The sequence below is a fragment of the Episyrphus balteatus genome, chromosome 1 (assembly GCF_945859705.1).
Source record: "Episyrphus balteatus chromosome 1, idEpiBalt1.1, whole genome shotgun sequence".
NCBI classification, from domain to species: Eukaryota; Metazoa; Arthropoda; class Insecta; order Diptera; family Syrphidae; genus Episyrphus; species Episyrphus balteatus.
The window spans coordinates 169,982,771-170,006,777 of record NC_079134.1 but is presented as its reverse complement, the minus strand read 5'-3'; the positions used below and the strand labels follow the sequence as shown (position 1 = coordinate 170,006,777).

Sequence of the window (24,007 nt, the reverse complement as noted above, 5' to 3'; positions counted from 1 at the left end):
CACAGAATACTATAACTCAATAACACAATTGACGAGCAATTTAAATTAGTTTGAACAGTTTTCGTTTTGTTTGCTTAACAACTACACCTGTGTGCGTACGAGACTGGTGGGGCGTTTTGTAAACTGGGGCGTATTGTATAGTTTTACCCTAGGTTTTACTGTACCAAGAAAATGAAAATTTTTTCTTCCGAATAACTTTTTAGTCATTTCGTACCTATTTGATGTGAAAAATGTGCCTAAATATTTTTTGGCCAGGTTTTAGACCAAAATACCGCACTGTGCAGAAGTACATGTCAATTAAGAATTAGAAACAAAATGCATGAGAGAGACAGGGCCGGGTAGTTGCTCGGTTTTACATTTTTTTTTTTTGTTTTGTTTGAAATAGGTTGGTACGAAACTAATTTTGAAGAGCATATTGCGTTATATTAGCCGTGTTTTTTTGGTAACTCAGTACTTAGCTCAGTAAAATTTTGCACGGGAAACAACAACAAATGATTGCTAAGGATAACCAAAAGTTTTTATTTGTTTTTTTTTTTCCAGAGAAATTTTTTTTCTAAAATTATACATTTTCAACCCTTCAACAAAGATTTATTAATAAAATAAATAAAAGTAATCGCTTTTTGTTGTTTAGAGCATAAAATGTTTACTCAGTAAAATGCTGAGTACCAATAAAACACGGCTATTGTTTCATTCGTAGAATAGTAATACCAGTAATAGTAACCAGTAATAGTAATACCAGAAATAGAAAGAAAGGTAGGCCTAAAAACTCCTGGTACAAGCAAATGCAAAACCACCAGCATTCAGTTGGCCTTAGAAATGGAACAATACAAAACCGGGAGGCTTGCCGCCGATTTCTGAGGTCAACCCGGCGAACCCCACAGGCGGATCACTAGTGTGAAGCAGTTACGTGGGATAGTTATGATCCCCTCGACATCGAGATCATAACAGCGCCGAGAAAAAGGAAGAAGAAGAAGAAGAAGAATAGTAATACCAGTCGCTGTTGAATTAAATTATTAGTTGGATAATTTTTGGAAAGAAAAAGTAATAAATAGGTGATATCAAACGATTTCATTGAACAAAAAAACTGAGATCTTAAACAAGTGAAACAATTGCAGCGTTTTTTTTCAAACCTCTTTTTACATTTGGGCATTTCCAAATGCCCCACATTTAGCCTCATGTGGTTCATTTAGATATGCCATATGTGGGACTTTTGAAACTCCCCACATGGGGCATTTTGAAATGTCCCTCATGGCGCATTCGCTCGGCTGATCGCCACAGTCAAATGCAAAATGTTTGTTTTTTTTTTTCATTTAGAAAAATTTTGCCCTAAATATCGAGTCTTCCCAAATATCAATTTTTTTTTAAATTTACATATATAGAGCCAGCTCTTAAAATCTACAAGTGAACTAACATAAAAGTGCTTTGAACTGCAAGAGCAAGTACGTGAGACCCAGTCGGGCATTTTTTTTTCACAGATGTACATTTTTTGTATAAATACTATGTAAGATCAAAAAAATAAAAATAAACATGATTCATTATATTTGACCAAAAAATTTGCTTCGTAGTTGTTTTTGATTTTCAGATCAAAGCTTTTAGAAATCGCATTAATTACTTGCAATTTTTATTAAAAAAAGATAAAATAATTTTATTAAAGTATGTTCTTATTTTACAAATAACCAAAATTTAAAATAAAAGTATCACCGCTTCCGAACTTCCGAACAACCTATTTAGAATGTTTATCAACATTCGTTATTTGATTGCTTTTACTATCCTTTTGTTTTTCACAGTCAGGAGTTTTTTTCGTCAAAAAATCATCATCATTCCAAGGTTGTGTCTTATCTGTTCCAAAGAACAAATATTGTAAATTGCCGAAGAAACATATTACTGAAGAAATAAGAAAAACTATTTGCCATTGATCTGAATTGCCCTGTTTAATAAAATAATAAAATATTATTTTAACGCTTTTATAGTGTACAAAGTAAGCTCCTTATCCTTACCTCTTCTTTCACAATGATTCCCGAAACTAACGGAGACAATAAAGCACTAAAACTGACTCCAATGTAAATAATTCCCATAATAACAACCGAATGATTTGGTGATAAATCAATTGCATTGAATGCCGTTCCAATATTTTGTCCAGCACTAGCACCAACTGTAACTACCAACAAAACAATAGCCAACATTTTTTGAGTTTCGTCAAGAAATCCAATACAGAGCAGTGTTATCGAAGGAACCCACATTGCCAAGGAGGTGATAGTCTTCCTCAAAGCCAAAAGACTGATAATATTTTTCTTCATGATGAATTCCATTGAAATCAAATAAACATAAGTCATGATGAACATTGCTAAGAAAGGTAGTCCAGAAAATAGTGCATTATTCTTGATATCTAATTTCAAGACCCCACGCATGTATAAAGGAATCTGTGAAACCATTGTAGTATAAGTCCAGGTTTGGCAAAAGATCACAACTTTCAGTGATAAACAAGGAATTGAAGTTAACAATGACTTCCAAGGTATTGGAATCCTTTTTTTATCTTCATTTGTCTTCTTTTTTGAAGAAATTATATAACTTTTCTCCTTTGGACCAATAAAACGTGAATTACTTGGAAAATTGTCTGCTAGAATAATCCATAAAACACACCAAATTATACCAATTCCTCCTGATACATACGAGATTCCTGGCCAACCCAAACTGGATTTGGCAACAAAACCCGATACCATCATTGCCAAAATAGTTCCAATCAAGAGCCCACCATGGGCCATGGACCCTAAACGGGTGATTTCTTCAACTGGTGACCAATTTGTTATGTGTTCGTAGATGGATGGAAAATACATTCCTTGGAATAGTCCTTCAACAAATCGGATTGCGCAATAAATTTGCCATCCTCCCAAGGGAATTGATTCTGGTGTCATCAAACATAAGAGAGAAGGAATCACCATGGCAACTGTCATAGTAATTTTTGCACCAAATCTTCGACAGACCATTGCAGCAAGAGGCTGAGCTATTATAAAGCCCCAGTAGATGCTACTTATAATGTATGACTTATGTTTTGTATTCCAATCATATTCCTTGAAAAAAAATTGATATCAGAAAAATATTGTTTTTTAGGAACTTAAGTTTTTACTTACGGGAAAATCAGGATTACTTGTTTTTGCATTAGTCATTGCGACCACTGCAATCGAGACATTTAAACGAATCATGCAACCAGCAATATATCCGAGGAACAATAGAACAACTTGAACATGACGTACCCCTACAATGGGCCCTGAAAATAAGAAATTATAGAAATACAAAATAAATGCATTACTGGGTCGCAAAAATTGGGTCAAAAATTCTTAAAACAAAGTCCAAAAAGTACCAAAAAAGTAAAACATACTATTAGATCTTTTTTTTTCTTTTCCTCTGGTTTTTTTTCTGGATACCAACATTTTTGACATTTTTCTTATAAAACATTAAATAATAAAAATTTCCATTGTTTAACAAAACCGAATATAATGGCAAAATTTTTGGTTGAACAAAAATATATGCCCAAAATTGTACATATTGATTAAAACAAAAAAATGTTCGAATTCAAAATCTTTTCATTTTTTGCATTTTCCGAGAACACAGTCCTATTTCCTTTACTAATTTAAATATTTTTTACACAGTCAGAAAGTAGAGATTTTAACGAACAAAATGCCCACCAACTTTTTCAAAAAAGCAGATATTTTGACACGAGAATTTTCTATTGAAAATTAGGGTGTTTTCTTGATATTAAGTCAAAATAAGGCGAAATAAATATTTTTAACATAGATAAAATAAATAACTACGAAGGAAAATAACAAAAATAATAAAAAATTATTAAAATTATTTTTATTTTAAGTGGAGCTATCTTAAAGTTCAAGCGAAACGCTTTATAAATTTGGAGTTGAGGTCACTTGAACTTTAAAATTGAATCATAACAAGGTTGGTTTTCACCAAATTTCGTATGATTTCTTTTTAAAGATAAAAATAAAATACAAAAACTTGGTTATTTGAATTTTGCACATAAATTTGGAGGTTATGTGAAAAAATTGTTAATACAAAAGTTGTAGATCTTTTCTTACCAACAACTTTGCCATACAACTTTTTTTATAGGACTTGTTGTTTTGCCGGAAATTAAGATATACCATTTTGCTTTGTACCATTAAAAAATCAACCCACCCACTTCCCGAACTCAGATCGCCCGTAATTTATTTTTTCTTTCCTTTTTTCATATTCACCTCCTTTTCCAATAAGTTTCATCCCACTATTATTTTGCGGGAACGCTTTTTTTTTGAAGAATACAATATTTTGTATCCTATTCGTTTAGAAACTTATTGATGAACCAAATATTTTAGCTTGTAATTTTTTTATCATAAAACAAAGTTGAATTTCAAATACTTTAGACCTCTAAATTTTCCACCTCCATAGACTTTGATATTATGTAAGTACCAACAATTAGCTACAGAATTTTAACTTTTTAAATTTTAGAAGAATATTTTTGCGAAGTAGCGCGCCCATTTTTGTTTTGATCTAGTCCATCTAGAAGTGTTGTTGTCTAGCACTACAGCTTTTCAGTTAAATTATAATTCAATAAGAATTGTGTCGTAAATATTCGAACCTAGGCAGGTAAACTTATCAGACTTTCACCTTATCCTCTAGGCTATCTCCAATTTTTGAAATAGGTAAACTTTTATCTATATGTATAATTGGTTTAGGATTTGATTTTGGGTTGCTCGATTTGCTTTTGGATTGTTGGATTTGTTTTTTTAATTCAACGCACGATACTAGCGCCGACAATTTTACAGCGGAAGTTTCCCTGGGTGTCCACTTCTATTTGTAATTATTTAATGATATTACTGTGACGATTGACGAACTGTGACTTTGACTACCAGAAATGCACACAACAAACGAAAATAAAACGTACTCTGTATGCATTTTCTCGTTAGTCTAGGTTTTTTTCCTAAGGAAACTTTTTTTTTTGTTATTTGATGTATTTTTTCATAAGTCGATGTAAAATTTCATTAGTCTATGAAGAATTTTCATAAGCCAATAATTTATTTTCATAAGCTGATGAAGATTTTCGTTAGTTAATTTTGAATTTCATAATCTAATGAATTTTTTCGTTACTTAATGGAAAATTTGATGAAGTAAGGAAAAAAATCTTATTTTTATCCTTTAAAATGAGTATGAAATTTTTCGTTGAGTGATGAATCTTTTCATTGCATTTTTTGGCACTAAAAAGGGAGAAAAAGTGTATGAAACGTTTTCATTAATTGATGAAGGTTTTCATATTACGAAAAATTACATATTTTCGTTGAGCCAACGAAAGTTTTGTTGGGCCAACGAAAATGTAGTGTATGAAACGATTTTCGTAATTTTACGAAATTTATTATTTTCAGTGCACTAGATATATTTGGGAAATTTATGTTTAAATGTTAAATTTATGTTTAAAGAAAATGGTACTTCATTTGCGTTTTGTTATTTGTAAAAATAGAAATTCGTCAGTAGAAAATTTCAAATTATTTTTGTTTTAAATATCATTGGTGTCATCATCGATCCAAGCTTGGTATTGAATATCTTCATCATCATCATCTTCAGCATTTTTAGTATCTTCTTCATTAGATTTATTAATAAACTATTTTTTTCAAAGCTTTAAGGTGTCTGGCAAAAAAAATGGCTGCCGGAATGGGTCTGGCAGTGTTAGTTATACGATTTTGTTCTTGTCTGAGTGCAACCTACACGCCTAGGTTGTTGTTACATCTAATGCAAATTACCCTTTACTAGAACATTTTTCCTATATTAAAAAATTGCAACCTTTTTGAAGTTTTTTTCCTACAGATTAAAAACGGACTGTCAAATCAAATAATAATTGAAGGTAATAAAAAGATCTACAACTTTTACTTCAAGTTAATTTTAAAAAAAAAGCTCAAATAAAAGAGATATGACGAAAATATGGTTTCAAAAAAAACCACCCTAACTCTTGAACCGAAAAAAGTAATTTAACATATACTGTAGTAAATTAAATTATCTTCAAGTTTGCGATACATTTTTTTTCTGTAGATTCAAAAATACATGAGTTATGTGAAAAATTGAAATTTTTATTAATAAAACAAAATGGCGGCCAAATGACTCTAGATGCGATTGTTCAAAATTTGGTTTTCGACTCGTGTCTTGATACTCTTTCGAGTCCTGAAGTCAAAATGTGTTATAAATTGTTTCCCAGACCTCCATATAACAAAATCTAACTTTCCCGAATACTAAAATGCGTGTCTGGCAAGGTGTTAGGCCCATCCGACGGGTCTGGCAGCTTACAAAAATTAATGTATTAGTTCCCTGAGTATCATACATAAAAATCAGCCTTGAGAAAATAAGAAAAGTAACTACGTATTTTTCGTACCTTTAGCACCTGTTAGTGGTAAAATGGCCGTCGGCACAAGATAGGCAGTATCCATAACTAATAGTATGTCCTAGCACTACGTAATTCCATACATTTTTTTCTTGAGAAAATAAGTAATGTCTGGCGGCCCTGGGATCTTGCTCTATATACAGATGATATCAAGACAAACTAGGTTCGATAGAAGTTACAGTTTAATATTTTTTGAAGGGTCAAAAATGTATAAGTTTAGAAAAAAATAAAATGCACGACTGGGTCGCACGAACTTGCTCTTAGAGTTAAAGTTGCTTAAATTTTTAAGACTTTTAATATAGAAATTTGGAAAAAAAAATAAAATTCGTTTTTTAAAAAAATAATAGGTATAAAATCTGAAATCAAATTGCCCCCCAAAACAAGTATGCAGTTTTGATTGATATATTAAGATTCATTTTTAGAAAAAAATTTTCAAAATCGTTCGAGCCGTTTTTAAAAAAAATAATTTTTTATAAATAAATTTTTTGGAAAAAAATTTGATTTTTCATATCCAAAAATTATTTTTTTCAAAATTTTTTTTGGCTTATATTTAAATTATATAAATTCTTCTTTACTAAAAGTTTCGTTGAAATCGAATAAGCGGTTTCGGAGATAATCGGATTTGAACAAAAAAAAAAACGGTTCTATGGCAGGTACCGTTAATAATGATATTCAAAAAAAATTTTCATTAGAAGATAGACCTTGTCTTAAAACTAACATATGATTTTTTTAAGCAAAATCGTTGGAGCCGTTTTTGAGCAATTTCAACTTTACTAAAATCGGTACACATGACAAGTACCGTTATTTTTTGTCCAAAAAAATTAATTCCAAAAACCCCTCTGGAGAGTCGCCAAATAACGCTACATACCAAGTTTAACATTAATCGGTCCATCCGTTTAGGCTAAAGCTCCATATACAGACATACTGACAGAGAGACAGAGAGACAGAGAGACAGACGGACTTCCGGGACCCACTTTTTTGGCATTCTCTACCATCGTAATGTCATTAAAAAATGTTATCTCAACTTTTTTTTTGTACGAATGCATAACTTTATATACCTATAGTACCTATATCGAAAGTAAAAATCTCTGTAAACCAACAAATAAAACACGGTTATTGGTAGTTAGTGTTTTCATTCAAAGTTTCAGTCCTCAGAATTAAGTGAAGCCAATAAATTAGTGCTACATTGATGCTTACTGCTTCATTAAACATCTGTCACTGACAGTTGAGTATTTTGTTAGCTTTATTTTTTTATTTCCACAATTAGTATAACCTTAAACATAGTACTTTTGGTTGTTCAGTTTTCTATGTAGAATTAGAGTTATAAAATATTTTTTTCCCATAGTATTTCACAACACTGTGGAGCTCATATTCACTGAACTCAGTGTGAGCTACTTTAAAACTAATCACTTAAAATCTAGGATAAAAGATTGTTGATTAAGTATTTAGAAATTAGGCGCTAAGGCTAACAAATCTTAGCTATAATTTTAAAGATCACAGTTCTCTTACCTTTGTCAATTTTAAATGTCATTGCTTATAAATTCTCTCTTTCTATCACTATAGGTTTTTCTTTAAAACGTGTGCGTGCTAGTATTAACAAATATCAACTATTCAATTTTAACAAAGTATTTTATTATTTTTGTATAGACACGACTTTCCGTGTTTTGTTTTATTTTAAGAATATATCAATCTCTCAGCTCAGCAGAAAATTCGTCTCAGCAAACTTTATAAGAAAAAAACAAAAAAAAAAAAATTATCTGTTTTCAGTTTAAACAACTCTCATTAAAATTAATTAAATGCAAACAATGCTTTTATGATTTTCGTAATTTTGTTCTTTTATTGTACTTAAATTTTAATGAAAAAAACATTGCCACGAGTTTGTTCAGATTTAAAATTTATGACTTTGTCTGATGAAGCACATGTTTTTTTAAGGGACAATAAATTCATATCACATTTTTTACAGGGAGATAAAAATAAAAATCTGCCTAAATGTCTTCTTCGCTAATTTTGGGAAGTGGTGTCAATTTGGTTGAAGATTTTCGAACATATTTATCATCTTGATTAACAAGCATATACTTCTCATCATTCCATGGTTGATTTTCTGTCGAACTGAATATAATGAATTGTAGGTTTCCCAAAAAGTACAACAATGCTGAGGTCCAAAATACAATTTGCCATTGTGATCGATTGGTCTTAAAAAGAGAAATAAACAATATTTTTGACTTCTTCCATTATTAAAAAGTGTCAAACTCACCTCATCATCCACAATCACTCCAACAAATAAAGGCCCCATCATCGAGGGTACACTTGTCAAAGTGTTCAATATTCCCATTAAAACTGCTGCATGGTTTGATGACAAATCGATTGCATTAAGTCCACTACCAATTGAGACCCCACCACTCACACCAACTGTGATTGTTATCAAAACTATAGCTAACGTGTTTTGAGTCTTATCTACCAGTCCCAGTCCAACTAGAGTTACCGCAGGAACCCACATTGCAATCGAGTTGATAGTTTTCTTAACCACACTCAGCGAAAATATGTTCTTCTTCAGCAAAGTATCAGCAGAAATAAGGTACACATAAGTCATGCAAAGCATCACGACATAAGGAAGTGCCGAAAAAAACGAATTGCTTTTAATATCCATTTCAAGAACACCATGTAAATAGGTTGGGATTTGAGTTTGCAGGGTTGCCATACCCCATATCGAAGCTAACCGAACAATCACCAAAGATCCAAATGGTACAGAAGTAAGAATTGCCTTCCAAGGTATTGGAATCTTTTTCTGCTTTTTGTCATCTTTGCATTGTGACGCTAAAATGTACGATTTCTCTTCGGAACTTATGAATCTCGATGCAACTGGATTACTATCTGCAAATACAATCCACAAAGTGCACCAAAAAAGTGCACAACCTGCTGCAAAATATGATATACCCGGCCAACCCCAATGTGAATGGGCAATAAGACCCGGTACAGCCATTCCGAGAAGATTGCCCGTTTCCATTCCTGTTAGAGCCAAAGCTCCTAATCGAGTTCGTTCTCGAACTGGTGACCACTTTGCTAAGTGATCGTGAATTGTTGGAATAAGTAAACCTTGAAAAAGTCCTTGAATGGCTCTAATTCCACAATAGACTTGCCATCCACCAAGACCTACAGACGCTGGAGTTATTAAACTGAGTGAGGCTGATCCAAAAGTAGCAATCAAGAGGGAGGGTTTGGATCCAAACTGGCGACAAACGTAGCCAGCTAGAACTTGTGTTAAACTGTAGCCCCAGTAGAAACTGCTAAGAATGTAGGATTTTTTCGTTTCGTTCCAATCGAATTCCTGCAGAGTAATAAAAAAAAGTTGGAACAGAATTGAAGGAGGTTCAATAATACTTACCGGGAAGTCAGGGTTTGTGGAGTTGGCGTCGGTCATGGCAACCACTGAAACGGAAGCATTCTGTCTAACAAGATAGTTACTAACTAAGGCGAAGAAGAGTAACACGACCTGAATATGACGAATTCCGAAGGCAGGACCTGGAAGAAAGTTTAAAATGACAAAAGTCTTAGTATTTTTCCGACTTTTATTTTTCTTAAAGACTTTGGCACGTTTAAGAGAAAAGGTATAAGATTTAAAAAAAAATTCGTTACGTTTTTCGATATGGTTTTTTTTTCTATCCAACGAATCATCGAATTGTTTCATTGTTGTTAATGATTTTTGAACGATCAAAACTGATAAATCAGCAACCAAAGGTACATTTTTTAATGTTTTAATGTCCCTATTTGAAAAGGGTTTTCAAGAACATTCACAATCCACACCAATTGACGGAAAGAAACCACAACTTTGACAATCAAAACACGGATTGGACGCTTTGTCCTTTAATCCTTTATTTTTATTTAACTGTTAACTTAACCAATCGACTTGAATTTATTTAATTGTTTAATTTCTCAAAAATTTTTGAATTTTACACTATTGTTTATTAAATTTAATTAAATCCTTAGCACAGCACCTGTATCTTCGAATCTGCGATTGTTAGCCATATTTTGAGTTGAAGGACGAATTTATTTAATTTCCACAAAAAAAACTTAAGATACAAAACTCCACTCATCCCATCCGCACTACCTTTTTAATCATAAACTAATGAGTTTAGAAGAAAAACCTGCGTATGGTAATAAAAAATCATTTGTTTCTTTTTAGATATTTATCTAATTAACAATCTCTACAGTAACTCAATTTCAAAAGATTTTTTGTTTGTTTGTTTATTTATATTTTTTTTGTATATAATTTGTTTTATTGAAACTTTGATAAATTTGAAACAATACCTTCATAATTCGTAAACTCAATTTGTTTATTTTGTTTAAAAGAAAAAAAAGTGTATTTAGTTTTTAAGAGAGATCATTAGATGAGTTCATTTATATGATTTTTTTTTTTTTGGGATTCTTATCTTATCTTATTTATTACAGAAGTTCTTAAGTTATGTTTTATGCCCTTGTTAAAGAGTCATAATGTTGATCTACATTTCAAAGCAGTTACAAGTTTTATCAACTGATTTTTTTCTATAAATTGAAATGGTAACTTTCGAAATTTGAAAATTATTTGCTATTTTTCATAAAAGAATTTTTAAAAGTTAATAATCTACATCATATTTTTAAGGTATTGATCATTTCAATTCAATAATGCTGTTTGATTTCGAGTTTATTTTTAATTTGCTTCATTATTGTATTAAACTGAAACTTAAAAACGTTGGGGATTTGAAGCATCCCAAATATGGATAAAGAAAAATTTTGGTTTGCAGATACGAGGGCAAGAGAAGACCTATGGGGCTCATACAACCTACTTTGAATGACGATAAGACTAAAAAGTAAAAATAAAATATATATAGTTTAAACTAAAAACACGACTAAAAACTAAAATATTATTTGATGTCAAATGGTTAGATCCAAAAGTTCCGAGCGCTTTGTTCAAAAATGTACACGCAACAAAAATCCGCTTTATTTGATATAAGTAATTTTTATTATTTTGTAGTTTTAAGTGTGTTATAAATGGTTATTTTTGGGTTTTTAAATTATAATATTTATTAATTGAACGACAAATTCATCTTATCGTTTTTTTCACCGTTTACAAAATACGAAAATTAAATTTAGGATCGCATACCTAAGGCTTTCATATATTTGTTAAATTGTATTATTTTCTTAAAGAAAATTTGAAAATAAGGAAAGAAATTAAAATTTCAAAAATATACATATATATTAAACTTTTTTTTTATTAAACAATAATGCTACATCAAGCTACATTGTATCTTAAATTTTCAGTAAAAGTTTTGTAAATAAATTCAAAAATTAAACATATATTTTTGACTCGATCTTTTTCTTGTTTCTTTAGATAAGTTGATCAGAAGTTTAATTTTGAAATGGTTATTTATGCTGTAAGCGCGAGTAGGTATATACCTACATATACATAAGTGCGATTTAGTTTTGAAAATAACTGCCCACTGCGAAGGTTAGACCCTCACGCCAAATTGTATACTCTTACCAAAAACTGAAATAATTTCAACACGGTGTTAAAAACGGTATTTTGTTTTAAAAACCTGCAGGAATTTGTCGTTGAAATAAAGTTACAGTTTGAAAAGCTATACGTCTATCAGTTTTCAAAAAAAAAAAATTCAAAGCACCTATTTGCTTTTCATAAAAATATTTTCACATATTTCACCGATTTCTGAGGTCAACCCGGCGAACCCCACAGGCGGATAACTAGTGTGAAGCAGATACGTGGGATAGTTATGATCCCCTCGACATCGAGATCATAACAGTGCAGCGCCGAGAAAAAGGATGAAGAAGAAAAATATTTTCACATAACAAAATCAAACATCCATCATAAAACCTTATTCTTACAGCACATGTCCCACGTGGGTCATGCCCCATATGGGTCATGCCCCACATGGGTCATGCCAAATGTGGGTCATGCCCCATGTGGGTCATGCCCCATATGGGTCATGCCTAATGTGGGTCATGCCCAATATGGGTCATGCCCCGTGTGGGTCATGCCCCATGTAGGTCATGCCCCGTGTGGGTCATGCCCCATGTGGGTCATGCCCAATGTGGGTCGTGTCCCATGTGGGTCATGCCCCATGTGGGTCAGGTTCCATGTGGGTCATGTCCCATGTGGGTCATGCTCCACGTAGGTCATGTCCCTTATGGGTCATGTCCCATGAAGGTCATGCCCCACGTGGGTCATGCCCCTTATGGGTCATGCCCCGTGTGGGTCATGCCCTATGTGGGTCATGGGTCATGCCCCATGAGGGTCATGCCCCATGTGGGTCATGCCCCACGTGGGTCATGGGTCATGCCCCATGAGGGTCATGTTCTGGAGCCAATTATTTTACTTTTTTTTATTTTTCGTTCTTCTGACTATTTATACACTTAACCTATTCAGTTAAAAATGTCTGTATCTGTATTCTGGATTTTAGTCTTCGTTAAAAAAATTTAGTTGATAATTTTATTTGATAATTTGATTAAAAAAAAAAAGAAACAATCAAAAACCACGTTTTTTCTTTTAATTCAAATCAGTCTATTTTTATATATAATCTAAAATTACAATTAATATCTACTCATAACTTAATTTATTTTATGCTATAAACTTAAATCTAGGAAAGTTGAGTTCTTCCACAGTTGTTGTAGCACCTGGTGCCTTCTCAACATCATTTTTACTGTCAACAACTTCATCTTGACTCTCGTTCCAAGGTTGTTTTTCCATTTTCCCAAATATCACATAAATTAAATTACCAATAAATAATATCACAGCAATAACAATGAAAACTACCCTCCATTGTAATCGATTGCCCTGAAAATATAAATTTTAAATTATTCGATCAAAATTTGTTTGCAATTTGAATTTACCTCATCCGAAACAATAATCCCAACAAAAAGTGGTGAAACTATACCGACAGCATTTGCCAAAGTGTTGGTGATTCCAAAAAGAATCCCCGCATGATCAGGAGCTAGATCAATATGATTTAAGCTGCTGCCAATAACTTGAGCTGCACACGCTGATACTGCAATAATCAGCAAAGTCACACTCGTTGCCACATGTTCCACACTCACATAGCCCATTGCGACCAAAGCTGCTGCTGGAATCCAACAAGCTATTGAGTTAACATCATCGCCTTTCGTAAAAGTGTCAGCAACAATTAGAAAAACATACGAAAGAACGCACATGAAAACATAAGGAATCGCAGAGTAAACAGCGTTCATTTTGATGCCAACTTTGAAGATTCCATGAATGTAAGCTGGAACTTGTTGCATCAAAGTGAAGAAACTAGCAGCAATAGCAATTTTTACCACAGTCAAAGCCAAAAATGGAACCGAAGTGAATATCGCTTTCCATGGAACGGCTTTATTTCGGCTAGAATTTATTGGCTGTTCAAGTGAGAGCTGAATCTTTTTCTTCTCAGCCAAAGAAATTATTCGGCATTCTTCTGGACTGTTTGCTCCAAAATGTATCCACAAAATCGACCATAGTATTCCAAGTATTCCTGGGATATAAAACATCCCAGGCCAGCCGAGATCCGAAGCTGCTACTAAACCACTGACAGCAAATCCTAAAGCTGAACCAATATCCATTCCGGTTTGGGTGATTCCACCGAGAAGATTTCGTTCCTCAACGGGGCACCATTTGGCAAGATGAGAATAAAAGCAAGGAAACATAACACCTTGAAATATTCCTTGAAAGACACGAACGACACAAAATAGCTGCCAACCTCCATAAATAACAGCTGTTGGAGTTAGAAGACTCAGGAGGGATACTCCTAGCGTGCAAGCTAGAAGAAGTTGCTTTGCTCCATATTGACTGGATAGGTATCCACCCAGGAATTGTGTACACAATGATCCCCAGAAGAAACTACTTAACATGTAGGATTTTTCTGCTTCACTCCAAACGAATTCCTGTGAAAATTATTGATACATCAATGCTAAGTAATAATAAATGTGCTGATAAAATAAACTTACTGGAAAATCAGCGTTTGTTGAGTTTGCATTTGTCATTGCAACAATTCCTACAGAAACATTGACTCGCATTTGAATTCCCAAAGTGCAGCATATGAATAGAAATAATGCTTGAACATGCCGAACTCCAAAAATTGGTCCTGAAATAAAAATGTAGATATAACTTTGGTTGCCTGGTAAAAAAATATTTATTTAAAAAAAAAAAACTAAGAATTAGAATCTTAAATTATTTGGCCCATTAAATAAAATGGTTTCTTTGCATATCTTATGGACACTTTTAAACTAAATACCCTTAACAAATTTTACAAACTAAATTAAATTTTAATTTATGTAACTTAAGAAATAAATTGATTTTATTGCTATTCTTAACGTACTAACCACATAAAAGCTACTCAATTAACCTTGCTTATATCATAATGGGGCACCATGAACACGTACGTAAAAAATTGTACTGTACAAGCCTTTAATAAGTTTCCCAATCCAAAACCTTGAAATTGTCTGGAAATCGATTTGCGATCAAGTATCACTATAGGTATGTAATAGAAACAAAATTTTTTTCGATGTTACTTTACTACTATTTTGGAATATGCGTATAGTATTTTGTTACATATATTAGAATAATTTACTGTAACATTATGGTTATTTGTAAAAATTTATTATTTTTTTATGGTTAGTTGAGTTTACAATTTAATTGGTGATGAGAATAAATTCCTAAACACTTTTATAAAATCCAATATTGCACTCTTAAATGAATAAACTCTCCAGAAACGAGACCTATTAGCTATCGTTTATTAATTGACGATTATTGACTTATAGAAAAATAAAAACCATTCCAATTTGGGGGACATCCCGAATAAGACGCACCTAGACTTACACGATTTCTAAGGATATAAAAACTTTTATTACATAAACTGTTTAAGAATATTGAATCAGGCATTGATTTCAAATAGCTTTAAAGATTTTCGAACCGTGAAACCGTGAATTACGGAATGACCCGCCAATGTTTTTACTTGCTCTATAGGGAAAAAATTGAGGTTTTAATCAAAACCAACATAATGATGATGGAGAATTCGAAAAAGTGGGTCTCGCAATTCCATCCGTCCGTCTGTGTGTCCATCTGCAGTACACATTTCCACAGCCTAAACGGGTTAACGGATTTTCTTCAAAATTGGTTCAGGTGATTTTTATGAAATTCTGAAAGTTGTTTTTTTATATGTCGCTTAGAAAGGGTATCTCCCATACAAATTTTTCAATTTATACCAAATATCTCGAAAACGGCTCTAACGATTTTGACAAAACTTTGCATCGTAATATTCAAAACGATTGCAATAAAACCGCATGTTTATTTTTTTCAAAAAGGTCAAATAAAAAAAAAAATTTCAAGATTTTTGCCCTAAATTTAGAGCCAGCTCTTACAATCTACAAGTAAACTAACATAAAAGTGCTTTGAACTGCAAGAGCAAGAACAAGCGACCCAGTCCTGCATTTTATTTCATTTACAGTTGTTTTATTTCACCATTTTCCTTGTTCTCAAAACATTGATTTGTGAAACAAAATAAATCGTTTTTTTAAATAGGTTTTTGATTATGATTTAGGTTTATTAAAACATATTTCTGTATGAAAATTGTTCAAATTAGAATTGGTTGAAAAGGCCAGAGATTAAAAAAAAAATCTTTTTGACCATACAAACACAATTGATTTAATTTTTATGATATAATGCAATTTTGTATGAGATTTAAAGCTGGAGCCAATTCTGGTTCTCGTAATTTTAAAAATAATTACAGAACTATAAAAGATAAAAATTGTAAGGTAAAAAAAGCGTAAAAGTTTTGGAAATGAATGTTTTTCACACAACAAAAATTCTTTTATCTGTCGAGAGTTTTTTAAATAAAATTGTTTGGTCTTTTACAATGATTTTTTGCAATAAAAATCTTGGAAAAATCTTAGAAATCATTAAAAAAAAATTATTCAATTTGGGGAAGAATCTGGATTTGGACTCAGATTAAAAATTAAATTATTGTCAGACTTTATAGTCACATAATTATGATTTTATTTTAATAATCCTGAAATTGTCGGTATGCTTAGAAAATTATTTGTTGTTTACTTTTCTAAGAAAATTCGTAACAAACATGAAGAAAATTTTTCAATTCGTTTATGTTCTAGATTTAGAAAAAATTCGTAAACAAATAACTCCACCAAACATAAAACAATATCATGACACAATGTTTTTATTGGTTAAGCCATTTAAAGCAAACTTATAAAATTTAATAGTTGCATAAACAAATTGTTTAATCCGTTAAAAAAATCAATCACAATTTTATTAGCAAACATAGGAAACACTCTGCTCTAAATATCCCATTTTATATTGAATTCTAATCGATTATTAATTTCAACATAGACAAAAAAAGAAATCAAACAAAAAACTGGTATTAATTTTTATTAAGTAATATGCGTTAAGGATTTGAATTCTACGATCACATGACTAAAAAAATAAAAACAAGCTTTCAATAAAACGTTGAACTTTGTATTTAAAATAAAATAAAAAAAAATATTTAATTCAAATTAACCAACGAAAAAAACACGTTACTTCATGGTAAAACATACTATCGGAATTTATTTTATTTATATAATAGCCGTGTTTTATTGGTGCTCAGTATTTTACTGAGTAAACATTTTATGCTGCAAACAACAACAATTGATTACTTTTATTTATTTATTAATAATCCTTATTGATGAAGGGTCAAAAATGTATAAGTTTAGAAAAAAATTTTCTCTATAAACCAACAAATAAAAAACTTTTCTTTATCCTTAGCAATCTTTTGTTGTTGTTTCCCGTGTAAAATTTTACTGAGCTAAGTACTGAGTTACCAATAAAACACGGCTAATATTTGCCAATATTTTCCAAACAATAATTTAAAAAAAAACAATTTTTCTATTTTTTATAAAATAAAATAGCGAAGGACAGACTCAAAAGAAAAAATAAACTAGTTGTTGAAATTTCTCTAAAATGCCAACAAAACAAAAATCAAGTTCATAAAAAAATTGGTAAAATAATTGCTAAAAAATTACAATTTATCAATTTTACGCAATATCGATTTTAAAACACTGTCACATGGTTAAATTCATCAAATTCAATTTTTTTTTTTTCTTATTTATTCAAATTTAATTTACCCCGTTTGATCAGCGAAAATGATTTGACCGTCATTCTGATTTAAATTAATTATTTTAAAACCGTCAATTTTGTATTAATCACAGTTTAAAACTTTTCTTCCATTTAACAAATATTTACAAAAAAGTGTAAAAATGGTTTTCTTCAAGAAATTGGTCACAAAAATTTAAAAACCAACTCAACCCGAACCGATCAGATGTACCAACGAACAAGTAATGACCGCAACAGTTCTTGTACCCACTTGACCAACTAATGGTTAAATGTGTAGTGAATATACTGCACATCCAATCTTCAGTTTTCATTCTCTCATTTGTCTTTATTTGGCCAAAAGCAATTATAGTCAAGGTGGTTGGGTTGAAAATAATGAAAATCATTTATTTATTCAAAACATTTATTTTATTTATTTAGTACCAAACACTTTGGTCAAATTAAAATTTCGATTTTAAGCGTCAAATTTAAGTAAAAGAATCATCCAAAATTTCTTTAAAATTGTACGTTTTTGGGGGAAGAATTATAATTTAATGGAAAAGAAACTCAAAAAGATCTTTTTTAATACTTTGAAAAAAGACTTTGAAACCTTTTGTCACATTTTACAATACGAAGCCTAATTTTTACATCACTCTCAGTTCTTATTTCTAGTTTTCAAAATGCAACTTTACCTCCCACACCATTAGTCTGTCCTACCAACCACCAAACTCTGTTTAATATCTCTTCAAAAGTTCGTACCTCAGCTCTTTTATTTCCTATCAAAAGCGCGTGCTCACTTTAATTGGTATTATAGATAGCACACTCTTGTACTGTTAAACTGGATACATTTAATGTGAATTAATGCAATAAAATTCTAAAGATTAAAATAACACATTTCAAAGTGTATTATTAGATAGGGGCGAGAGGGTATAAAATTGTACACCAAGAAGAGGCAATTTCATAATGACCAACTAGATGGTAGTTGGCTTTTCTTATTGCAAAAAAAAAAGTAAGGATGGGTTGTTTGTTGGCGACAGGTTAGTACGCCACAACGATAGTAGTTTGATCCAAAAATAGAATTATCCAGAAATAGATTTTTGCGATCCGATGGCGATAGGTGTACATACCAAAGCACGAAGACACGATGCAATGCAATTGGACGTCCTTCCCTTGTTGAAGAGGTTTACAAATGCAGCTTAGAAAAAATAAAGTTGCGGTTGTTACAGTTGCAGTTGGGGATTTGGTTGATGGCAAAAACAACTTTTCTGAAGATGGCATTTGGGATTTAAAAAAATTTTTGTAGCACATTTTAGTACATTTTTAATTAAATAAAATTATGATGGTGGTTTTTTATTGGTTTCTAGAACTAAAATATAAGAAACTTGAGGGATTTGTAATTTATTAAATTTTTTTTAAAGCGTGTTTCATAATTTATTGACTTTCTTTTTTTTGTATTAACAAATTGTAAGCCAAATTCCATTTGTCACCAATTAAAATTGTGTCTAATTTCGTCAATATGAATAGTTGATTTTTTTTTTCGAAATTTCGAGAAGTAGATATTTTGGTTTATTCCAAGTTGTATATTATTGCACCAACAATTTCACCCACAACAAAGTATTTTGAAACTAGAAGTGACAACTAACCATGCAAGTTTTTTTTTGCAATTTTTTTTTTGTTTTGGTTTTCGATGAACTTAATTAACCTGATCACATATTTTTGGCATATTAATGGGGGTACACCTCGCCGCTGGGCATGGCGAATTAAATGACCAAAACAGAAACAATCAACGGAAAGCTACTGAATCCCATTAACAAAAAAACGCAAAAAAAATAAACATAAACAGGTAGTAGTTTAAAATGATGCCATATAAAATTAATCGTAGAAAGTATTTCACCGGTATTTTTAGTAAACAAGTCATGAAGATTAATTGTTTATTGGCCATCGCCCACGCGGTACTCATAATTATTTATTTGTCTTCCGTTTTGAAGGTGTCAAATCAATACCTAATAAAAAAAAATTAAAATAAAATGAAAGTTTAAAGTCCAATTTTATTCACAAAAAAGGGTTCAATTACTTCATGAGAATGAAAAATGAGATTAAAATTCTTAACTGATATTATATCCCAACTGGCAACACATTGTTGCTAAAAATATATTAAACCTCCTACAAGTAAGTCGAAGAAAGATGATCTTTAAACGAGTTTGAATCGAATGCCTGTCTACTTGGCCATGGCCGTGGGTCGACACTGGGTCTTGGTCACCATACTTGCATCAGAAAATAATTGTGTTGCAGCAGAAGAGTGGTTTTGCTTATGATATGACTTGAAAGAGTGCTGTAATATTTGTGATGGTAGTAAAAGGGCAATCAATATGGTTGTCTTTTGATGTTGAATTTTGCGTGCGAAAGATGCATTTCGATGTACGTAATGAGGTCATCGACTGGATAGCTTCTGAATTCTTTTTCTTTTTTTTTTATTTCCTGGATTATAATTAACATGAAATACATAAATAATGTTTAACTGTCACGAGATTTTTGGGTGTAAGAAAGAAGTAAGAGGATCCCTTGCTGGGATGTTTGAAGTTTTTAAAAACATAAACAAAAATGTTCTGATATTGGTTCTTTTTATAAAAGACAAAATAAATTAAGTTTTGTGTGCTTTGAATTTTTTTATTCTACCTACTAGTATGCTAAGCAAAAAGGGCACATATCCATTTTTGTAGTTTTGAGATAAATGCATTTTACTGACAAGGGAAAAGGTTGAGAATTGTAAATGTGCTCAGTTTCAAAAATGATTTTAAGAAACTTGTAGTAGGAAAATTATAATTTTTAGTTTACACAATAATTATTATATTGTTCAAGCTTCCCAAATGCGCATCTAATTTTTTTTTTTAATTTTTAGAGTTAGTAATAAATGCATTCTTCTTTTGAGGAATACAGCGGAGTAATATCGTTGTGCTCATCTTCATTGACTATTTTAAGCCGCTTGGAATTGAAAATGCGCTGTTTTTAGTTGACATATTTAAGATGCAAGGAATTTTTGTCGAGGAAAGAAAGTACGAGGATTTATTAAATTATTTATTGGTGATTTAGAACTTATTACAAATTCAGGCTCTTCCTGAAAAACACCTTTTCATCCAAATAGTTATACCAGATAATAAGATTTCAATCGGGTAATACTTTGCAACTGAATTTTGGGATTAATTGCTTGTCTTGTCATGGCTAAGAGTAGCTATAGCTCTGTTTTTTTCTACAGCTCAATAGCTACACATTTTTTGATTTTATTAGAAAAATAAAAAAAAAAAACAAATGGTTAGAGTCATTTGGGGTAAGATCGCTCAGTGGGTAAGAGCGCGCAGTGCTTATTTCTCGAGTTGTGTCAAAAAAAAACTAAAACGAAAAATGAGTAAATCAGCGCTTAGTAAGACGTCAATAAGTGATGACCTTCGCGATTGTGTGCTTAGCTCCATTTTATTTTAAAAGCGGGTTTAAAAAACCCTGCTCAAAACAAAAAAAAAAGTTGTGCGGGAAAAGTGTGTAGCGTCGGCGTGGGAGCATTATATACCGAGATTAGTACATATTTTGGAATTGTGCATATTAATATTTGATTAAAGTCAAAAATTTGTTAGATTTTGTTGTATTTTATTATAAATTTGGTAAATAGAAAAAAAAGTACATTTGTGGGTAAAATCGCGCAGTCCATTTGTGGGTAAGAACGCGCACTTATCCCCATATTAAACTTTTCTTTTTTCAACAGGACAGAAACATTTGAAACTTGAATTTTGAAAAACGAAGGCTGTTATTCATAAATTCCAAAAAAGAAAGGCCGTAATCTTCTAATTTAATTGGAAATATTTTTTGTTTGTTTTGTTTTATAAATAAAGTTTAAGTTTTTGTATTTGAACTTAATTTGTTTTTTCATTAACATTTTCATTCATTTTAGTGAAAACTTGAAAGTTTTGAAATAAAGTTTTTTTTAACTAAGTATAACATTTAGTTTTTAGACATTTAGCTGCCGTAAACTGTCAAGATTCCTATTAAAATTATGTATGCGCTCTTACCCAAAATTTTGCGCGATCTTTGGCTTTTGTTTTTAATCATATGAAATATTTAAACTAAAAAACTTTTTTTCTGTGTTTTCTTGTTCCCAAAGTATAGGCTTATCAAATATAAAAAACATTATGCTGATATCTCTTACAGAATCTTCACAATTTCGCTTTAAAGTGAAAAGTGCGCGCACTTACCCCAACTGACTCTACTTGAGTAGTTAACTTGTTTTTGTTTTGCGAATAAAAATACTTTTTGGGATTTATAAGATATACTTCCTCCTCGAATTAGAACACCCATTCACACAAATTACTTTTATTAAAACTCTATGTTCCATTATTTACTTACCATTTGTCAAACTTTTTTCAGTATTCTCGATTTTAAGATGCCGTTTTTTGCGAAAACTGACATTTTTTTTGACATTAGTTTTCGTATATCTCGTTAACCCTTTCGAACCCAAGCTATGAAAATCAATATTAAAAAATGTTTTTTCAGTATTATCGTATCAAAAACGTCACAACTAAGAAATATGAATAGCAAAAAGTTATTTTCCAAAATAATAAATAGCAAAACTAATGTGTTACTCTCATGTTGCATGTAAGTAACATGCACTGCCTATGACCACCAAAAAAAGTCGGACAACTGAGAAAATAATTTTTTATGGAACAATAATATATGCTACTTCTTCTAAGCCAAAAAGCAAAACACTTTCTGGATTATCTTCTTTTATATCTTTTTTTCAAAATTATGACAATATATAAAAAAAAATTTTTTTTGCAAAAAAAAGAAAAAATGTGAAATTCAGTTTCTTTTTCGATAAAAAATAATTAAAGGTATGATATTTGACTAAATTTTTGTAATAATCCAGTAACTAGGCATCAATATCTTTCAATTGAGCCATCCAAACCTAAAAAAATACTTAATGGAATATTTTTTACGAATTTTTAAAAATATGTTACATGAGAGTAACGCTGGGTCCGAAAGGGTTAAAAGCTGAAGCGATTTTTTTTAAATTGCATAGATTAAAACTTACATAAGTAAAAAGGTGGGTCGTTTTTGGTTTTTTTTCGTATTTCAAGTCGTAATGGCATGGCGTTTTGTAGGTAATCTTGATTTTTTTCTTCATTTTTTTTTTTTTTTTAATTTTATTTATGTTTTACTTGTCTTTATAAAACATATAAAATAATTTTTTGTTCGAAAAAAAAAGTGAAAAATAATTAAAAATAATAAATAATAAGAAAAATGTGCAAAAAAAGTGACGAAATTTACTCGGAAGTGCCCAACTTTCAAGTTATTTTTAACTAAAAAAAAAAATGTCAAAAAGATGTTAGCTCTTAGATTTATGTAGAACTGTTATATTCAATAAAAAAAAATAAAACAAATTCAATACAAAGACCAAAAGTACCAAAGTAGTAAAAACCACTTTTATACCCTTGTTATGCTAATTCTTGAATTTTTTGTTAAAGTTAGCACATTTTTTTTACAAATTTTAATTTTAATTTTCATATAAAATTGATTATTATGGTGTTATATGTATATTTGTCAACTATGTTTTTAAGCTGATTCAAGCGCTCCTCAGAAAGAAGCTTCTTTTTATTATCTTCTGTTGAACTTAATCCCGGTAGTCTTTTTTCTCCTGCCAATGATTTTGCCTTTAGTTTGCTTGGCTTTGTCTAATTTTTGATTTGAAAAAAAGTGTATTTTAAAAGAACTTTTTGTTACTTTTAGTTTTGATAAGAGCATTGAATATTAAGAACAAAATTAGCATAAATAATATATAATTAAGAAAAGTTACAACAATTTTTTAGAAACATCTAATTTTTCCAAAAATGGTCATAAAGTAGTAACTTGTAAGTCTCTAGGTATTTGGGCCAATTTTTTTAGAGCTTTCTTTTTTTGTTAGTAATAAAAATACGTTATAACTGACTTTTAACTGGCCGTTTAACTTCCGACTCTTTTTCAACTTGAATCATTGAAAAAATTATACTAAATACTCCTAAAAATATGCAACTGTAAGACAATAAAAAAATACTCAAAGCTTTTAACTTCCTATAAAAATATTCAATACAATCTCATATCGTTGCTATAATTTGCCATACAGTAAATATAACTTGACTCAAAACTGATTGCAATTGAGTATTTATCTTTGTAAGCTTATTTTACGTATTAAGTTTGGACATTGTATATGAATTGATATACAATGGATTGGAAATAAATTTACACACTCATTTATGTCTTATCAAATAAGATTCGATTTGTATTGTTTATCTTATCAAAACAATGAAAACAATTAAAAAGTCGTTTATTTACAATCAAAATTGAAAATAAACAAACACCTTCAATGAAATGGGTTAACAAGTCAATTATCAATGAAATCCAAAAATTAAAACAAACAAAAATATATACGTAACGTATGTACTTCCACTTTCTATTAC

General features: G+C 30.7%; 3 protein-coding genes across 3 annotated transcripts; all 3 read right to left on the bottom strand.

Annotated features, from left to right (window-relative positions):
- Positions 1-1,704: 1,704 nt before the first annotated feature.
- Positions 1,705-8,056, bottom strand: LOC129905744 (putative inorganic phosphate cotransporter). The gene is made up of 4 exons (XM_055981307.1): positions 7,919-8,056; positions 3,129-3,265; positions 1,998-3,068; positions 1,705-1,927 (listed from the first exon to the last, which is right to left on the bottom strand). Exons 1-4 carry the CDS (start codon positions 7,938-7,940, stop codon positions 1,724-1,726), a joined length of 1,434 nt encoding a protein of 477 aa, XP_055837282.1. The 5' UTR covers positions 7,941-8,056; the 3' UTR covers positions 1,705-1,723.
- A 338-nt stretch (positions 8,057-8,394) lies between these two features.
- Positions 8,395-10,432, bottom strand: LOC129912317 (putative inorganic phosphate cotransporter). The gene is made up of 4 exons (XM_055990531.1): positions 10,402-10,432; positions 9,792-9,928; positions 8,664-9,734; positions 8,395-8,601 (listed from the first exon to the last, which is right to left on the bottom strand). Exons 1-4 carry the CDS (start codon positions 10,430-10,432, stop codon positions 8,395-8,397), a joined length of 1,446 nt encoding a protein of 481 aa, XP_055846506.1.
- A 2,584-nt stretch (positions 10,433-13,016) lies between these two features.
- LOC129912305 (putative inorganic phosphate cotransporter) lies at positions 13,017-17,597 on the bottom strand. The gene is made up of 4 exons (XM_055990521.1): positions 17,564-17,597; positions 14,396-14,532; positions 13,289-14,332; positions 13,017-13,232 (listed from the first exon to the last, which is right to left on the bottom strand). Exons 1-4 carry the CDS (start codon positions 17,595-17,597, stop codon positions 13,017-13,019), a joined length of 1,431 nt encoding a protein of 476 aa, XP_055846496.1.
- Positions 17,598-24,007: the final 6,410 nt, after the last annotated feature.

Bases quoted from the DNA above. Each gene is read 5' to 3' on its own strand.
- LOC129905744 (XM_055981307.1), bottom strand. From the start codon at position 7,940: ATGACATTTAAAATTGACAAAG. The intron at 3,069-3,128 runs GTAAGTAAAAAC...TTTTTTTTCAAG, and splicing joins CAAGTAATCCTGATTTTCCC to GAATATGATTGGAATACAAA. The intron at 1,928-1,997 runs GTAAGGATAAGG...TTTATTAAACAG, and splicing joins GAATCATTGTGAAAGAAGAG to GGCAATTCAGATCAATGGCA.
- LOC129912305 (XM_055990521.1), bottom strand. From the start codon at position 17,597: ATGACGGTCAAATCATTTTCGCTGATCAAACGGG. The intron at 14,533-17,563 runs GTAAATTAAATT...TTTTTATTTCAG, and splicing joins ATTTTCGCTGATCAAACGGG to GACCAATTTTTGGAGTTCGG. The intron at 14,333-14,395 runs GTAAGTTTATTT...TAATTTTCACAG, and splicing joins CAACAAACGCTGATTTTCCA to GAATTCGTTTGGAGTGAAGC.
- LOC129912317 (XM_055990531.1), bottom strand. From the start codon at position 10,432: ATGGCTAACAATCGCAGATTCGAAGATACAG. The intron at 9,929-10,401 runs GTGCTGTGCTAA...ACTTTCTTCCAG, and splicing joins TCGCAGATTCGAAGATACAG to GTCCTGCCTTCGGAATTCGT. The intron at 8,602-8,663 runs GTGAGTTTGACA...TCTCTTTTTAAG, and splicing joins GAGTGATTGTGGATGATGAG to ACCAATCGATCACAATGGCA.